This window comes from Pterocles gutturalis, unplaced genomic scaffold, assembly GCF_000699245.1.
Source record: "Pterocles gutturalis isolate BGI_N339 unplaced genomic scaffold, ASM69924v1 scaffold6538, whole genome shotgun sequence".
In the NCBI taxonomy this organism is placed as follows: domain Eukaryota; kingdom Metazoa; phylum Chordata; class Aves; order Pterocliformes; family Pteroclidae; genus Pterocles; species Pterocles gutturalis.
The window spans coordinates 19,615-24,797 of record NW_010125437.1 but is presented as its reverse complement, the minus strand read 5'-3'; the positions used below and the strand labels follow the sequence as shown (position 1 = coordinate 24,797).

The following is a 5,183-nucleotide window of genomic DNA, read 5'->3' as shown; positions in this document are numbered from 1 at the left end:
CCTCTTCTTCCCCCGCCCGGCCTGAGGCGACGGCCGAGGGCCGGGGCCTTGTCCTAAAACCCGTCTCTCCTCCTCCACAGGTCCCCATCACGCTGGGCGTTTTCCTCAACTCTTATTACGACGTGAAGTTCAGCGTTCTCGGGATGGCCTTCGCCACTTTGGGCGTCCTGGTGACCTCCCTCTACCAAGTGGTGGGTACTGGCTGGGGGGGAGAAGAGGGCGGGAGGGTTGGTGTTTGGGCTTGAAGTTGCTGTCCCCTCAGGTGGATCACCTTTGAACAGTGCCCTGCCTTCCAGGAAACCCTCCGTATTCCCGTGGTTTATTTAGAAAAAATGTGATAATCTGCCAGAACCCCTGGTAAAGATTGCTTTATCAGTAAAATTCCAGCTTTTGAGAGTGCACAGATTTTCTCCTCGCTGAAGCAAGTGCCTTGCATTTGAGCCTTTCCCCTATAAAGGACGTTTTCTAAGTCCTTCAGTTAATCCCATGGTTTATCTTTGAGCTGTTTACATTTTATCAGCATCCTTCTTCGATTTTGACTCTGCACAGTCTGAGGTGTCTTTGTAGAGGTTGCATTAATATGCACAATATAACCTTTCTGGCTGATTATGGTTGAAAAAATAGGTAAGTCCAAGGACTGCCTTTGCCCTCTTCCCTGTAACATTGTACTAACAGCTCACAAACAGTTCATTATCGGCTGTGACTGTAAAAGCCTCCCAAATTAGAGTCCCCTGTCATGTTGATGTGATAGTCATCATCGATTTCAATGTCAATTTCTTTGTAACAGATGTACTGTGCCTCCAAAAGAAGTGAGGCTCTTTGAGCTGTATTGTGCAAGATGGTAGATAGTGGTTTCTTGTCCTGTTTTGGAACAGGAGGAGGAGAGAGATGCTTCATAGTGACTATTAAGTGATGGTGTGTGTACTGGAGAAATGATAGTACCTGAGTGAAATTATTCTGTAATTTAAAAAAAAAAAAAACCAACTTAGCAAGTTTGTGTGCTGGAATCCATGTTACCAATTAATGTAATTTATGAAGTATTAAAGTAAACATAATTCTTCAGATGCAAAAAGATACATATTTTTGCCTGTAACCTCTATATTCATAACCACAGGTAATTAATATTGTCTCTTAAAGTGTGCTGCATTGAAAATCCAAGTTATAGTCAATTATAGTCAATACTGAAATGAAATCCAGTAAATTTGGAATAAACTGGCATGAGAAAGCCAAATGTTTACTGGTTTTGTTAGCTTGTGTGTGGAGGAAAATGAGAAGAGAGGAGCAAAAGCAGATCTCTGATTAGGCAGAGGTGCTCAGCTCCCTCATAGACAGGATCTGGGATTTGTCTTTAGATGAAAAGGGAGCTGGCATTTTCTTCCTCAACTATAAAACTGTACCCCCAGGCTAGGAGAAAAGGAAGGTTTAGGCATTCAGGGGTTTTTCACTGCCTCTGCATATGATTTTCTCCTCATGTGGCTTGTGTGCTCAGAAGAGACAAACACATGGGTCTCCAGTTAGGCAAAGGTAGAAGATGATGCTCAACAAACTGTTTATGTAGTATTGTCCACATGAGACTCCCTCTATGTTAATAGACAGTTTGCTTTTGCTCAGGTTTTCCATTTATGGTGTTTTTTCCTCATGTTTAACAGCTTTCTCTTTTGGTTTTAGTGGGTAGGAGCTAAGCAGCATGAGTTGCAGGTAAACTCTATGCAGTTGCTGTACTATCAGGCGCCAATGTCCTCGGCTATGTTGTTGTTCATCATACCCTTCTTTGAGCCAGTCTTTGGAGAAGGGGGAATATTTGGGCCCTGGACGCTTTCTGCTGTGGTAAGGCTTTTATTGACTTTATTTAACTAAATAATCATCATTGATGTAGTTAAATCTGATAGTAAGATTTGTTTCTTTGTGAAACAGATTTTTGTACAGTCATTGACTGATGAGATGAGCTGGGCACGTGGAAGAGAAAAAAAACCCTTGTTGTGCCTGCCCCACTTTTTCCCAGAGGAGTCTCTGTCAATTGATTTACCTCCTTATTCTTGTTTCTATTTAGAGGGCATCTGAACAACAGGAAAATCTGACAAAATCCAGAAGCTTCCCTAGTGTATTAAATTAAAAATATGTAAGTGCCCTAGTTCCAGCTCTTGCTGTCCACTTAAAAAAGAGATAAGCATGCTCACTTTTGACACTCTCAACTCCTCTTCTGTGAAGGGATGCCAACATTGGTTGTTCTCTAGAATTTCTAGTTTATTTTCACAAAGATTGCTATAATTTCTGTCTTTATCCTTCTGTCCAAAAAAGAGCCAGTGGCATATTCTTATCACTGCTGATCGTGCTGCTCAGTGATGGGTCATTTCTCATAGCACTGGAATTTATGAATGGGATAGCAAGTATTCCCAATAACAAAATCGGATATTTTTCCAAAATAGTTTTTGTTGTGACTATAAGTAAGACTTTGTCTCAAAGGTAAAGAATACAACCTCTATGTGTACGAGTAGCCAGATTTTCTAAATCACTCTTAAATGTTCACGGAGGGTAAAGGAAAAAAGGCTTGTGGTTATATCCATATATATTTACGGACATCATACCCCAAGCTACTTATACGCATCCCCATGTCTATACTGATTTGAAGCTGTTTCTATTTTTGTTTTCCATATGTTTTTCTCACCTGATATTTTGGATTTGAAAGTAAAGGAAACTAACTAAGCAACCTGAAATGTATCTACAAATGGCTGAAAGCGTGTCAGATTACTGACTGTGTCCATTAATCCACAGATAATGGTACTGCTGTCTGGAGTAATAGCCTTTATGGTAAACTTGTCCATTTACTGGATCATTGGAAATACGTCACCTGTCACGTATCCTTTGTAACATTAGTTGTTTCTCCTATTTCCAGATGAATTATGTTAGCATTCATTTGGGCTGATTGATGTACTGTGGGGAAAATTGCTTGGTAACTTGTCTGCTTTATTTTAAATGATGAAGCTGGAAAAGCACGTTCATGTTTTAGTGTATTTTGTTTCTTTGTTCAGGGTTTGTATAGGTAATGGCAGTTAACTTACTCATGTGACCTTCATACCAACAAAGAATATTTACCGACACTTTGGCTACCTTGAGGAAGTGTTGGCGTGTCTGTTAGTTTATAGTGTACAGTGGGTGAAAGGCTTTAGGTGGAGGTTAGTTCTCATAGCCGCAGAGATGTGGCAAAGTTGCATGAGTTGAGGTGAATGTGACATACCATTGCATGCTTTGGGTGTAATTAATGAAGTTCCCACGTGTTTCTTTTTAGAAAAAAATAATACTGATATTTACTATTATCCTTAACAGACGTCTAGGTATAACATGTTTGGACATTTCAAGTTCTGCATCACCCTTCTGGGAGGGTGCCTCTTATTTAAGGATCCACTGTCTGTTAATCAAGGCCTTGGGATTCTCTGCACATTGTTGGGCATTTTAGCTTACACCCACTTCAAGCTTAGCGAGCAGGAAAGCAGTAAGACTAAATTGGTTCAGCGTCCATAAAGCAAGGGGTTCTGGAGATTAATAATATTGTGAAGGAAAAGAAGTATTTAAATATGCATTGATTCTGGAATGCACAAAATTGCCTCATTCATTTAGGTCTATGGTTTTAGTTTAACTGCCAGGATCTTTATTCTGTAACTAAACCAAACGAACTGAATTATGTAAAATGCTGCGGTTCTGCCATCTCACTCCGTCCTACTGTTTTCATTAAATTTAAATGGTAACTTAAGAGAGAAAAAGGCACACTGCAAATTGCTGTGGAAATTGTACTGAAGTAATTATATTTTTTGCATACCAAATGAGATTGTTATGGCTACAGTTATAATACAGAGAAAGAGAGAAAGAGGAGGAATCTGGTCTTTGTGATCACGCCAGTATTACTGTTCTGAAGAAACTTGGAGGCACTTTTATGCAGATGTTCTGGTATGTAGTGATGCTTCTTCCTTTTTGTCTGGTGAGGGATGAAGAGGAAACATATTTTGTTTAGTACTTTTAAAAAGGGCTGCCAAGCTCATTCCTATTTCTTGTACACTTTCTTATATATATTTGGCTTCAACACATTGATAAGTTTTGGCTGAAGAAAGTAGATAAAATTACAGGTGGAGAGAGACTAGAGGAGATACTGGAAAAGTTGAAGCCACAGGCCAAGCTATAAAAAAGTAGGAAATCGGATCCGAACAGTTCATCTTAAATTTTTTGTTTTGTCCGTCAGGACATTAATGAAGTCTTTCCTGGTTTAGAAAATTATGTTGCTGCTTTATAATTTTCTCTATGCCAAAACCAAGGCTTTACATGAGATCTTGTAAATACTCATGTGCCTAATAAAATCTCTGATTTTGTGGTAATAGCCAAATATTTTGCAGCCTGTGCATGCAGACACCCATGCTAAAATTACTCTCAGCAAAATCTTCAGAAAGGTCACCATCTGTAATGGCTGTGAAGGTTGTCCAGTTCTCTCTCCTGCCTTCAACCCTACCTTCCTCGCTCCCACTCTTTTCCTGAGTTACGTGTGGTGGGATCTGCAGATTTGTCTGTTGTTGTTTTGGAAGGAAGGCCCAGGGGCTGTCTGGGCAGTGCTGTGTAGGCAGTGCTTCCTCAACAGACAGTCCCTGGGAATTTATCAAAGTGACTGAAGAGTGTGAGGTGGGACCTGCTTCTGCTCTAATTCGGGAACACTTTGAAAATTATTTTATGCCAGTATCAAGCACTGATTTTGACAACAGGGAAGGAAGGAGAAGTTGAGTACTGTTCTATTTAAAAAAATAAAGAAAAAATAACTGCTTTCAGTAAATCTGGTGAGAACATATGTTCACTAGATTTGCAGGGTTAGAATTTATTTGCAGTATCTTAATCCCTTGAATTTTGGGGTTTGTTTTATCTTCATCTACCTCTAGCAGATTTAAAGAGGGGAATTATGTGAACAAAAATAGGTATACGTTTTACAACCACCAACAGAAATGATACTTAGTTCCTCTAAGCTTTTTTACGATAGAGGTAACAAGTCTTTGTGTAAGAAACCATGCAGATCTTCTCAAGCTTGTAAATTATTTATTCAGTTACAGAGTTCTTGATTTAAGAAAAAGTTATTTCTCTGTGTAACCTAAGTTTACACCTATATTATTTCAGAGTTAAAGATACCGGAATAATTTTGCATCTTTACTGAC

General features: G+C 39.2%; 1 protein-coding gene across 1 annotated transcript; it reads left to right on the top strand.

Moving 5' to 3' along the window:
* Positions 1–83: 83 nt before the first annotated feature.
* Positions 84–3,744, top strand: SLC35E3 (solute carrier family 35, member E3). The gene is made up of 4 exons (XM_010078563.1): positions 84–191; positions 1,669–1,827; positions 2,773–2,855; positions 3,333–3,744. The coding sequence occupies exons 1-4, from the start codon at positions 144–146 to the stop codon at positions 3,517–3,519; spliced, it is 477 nt and encodes a 158-aa protein (XP_010076865.1). The 5' UTR covers positions 84–143; the 3' UTR covers positions 3,520–3,744.
* Positions 3,745–5,183: the final 1,439 nt, after the last annotated feature.

Coding starts and splice junctions, on each gene's coding strand:
- SLC35E3 (XM_010078563.1), top strand. CDS start 144: ATGGCCTTCGCCACTTTGGGCGTCCTGGTGACCTCCCTCTACCAAGTG. Junction 1,828..2,772: donor CCTGGACGCTTTCTGCTGTG/GTAAGGCTTTTA, acceptor ATTAATCCACAG/ATAATGGTACTGCTGTCTGG. Junction 2,856..3,332: donor GGAAATACGTCACCTGTCAC/GTATCCTTTGTA, acceptor ACAGACGTCTAG/GTATAACATGTTTGGACATT.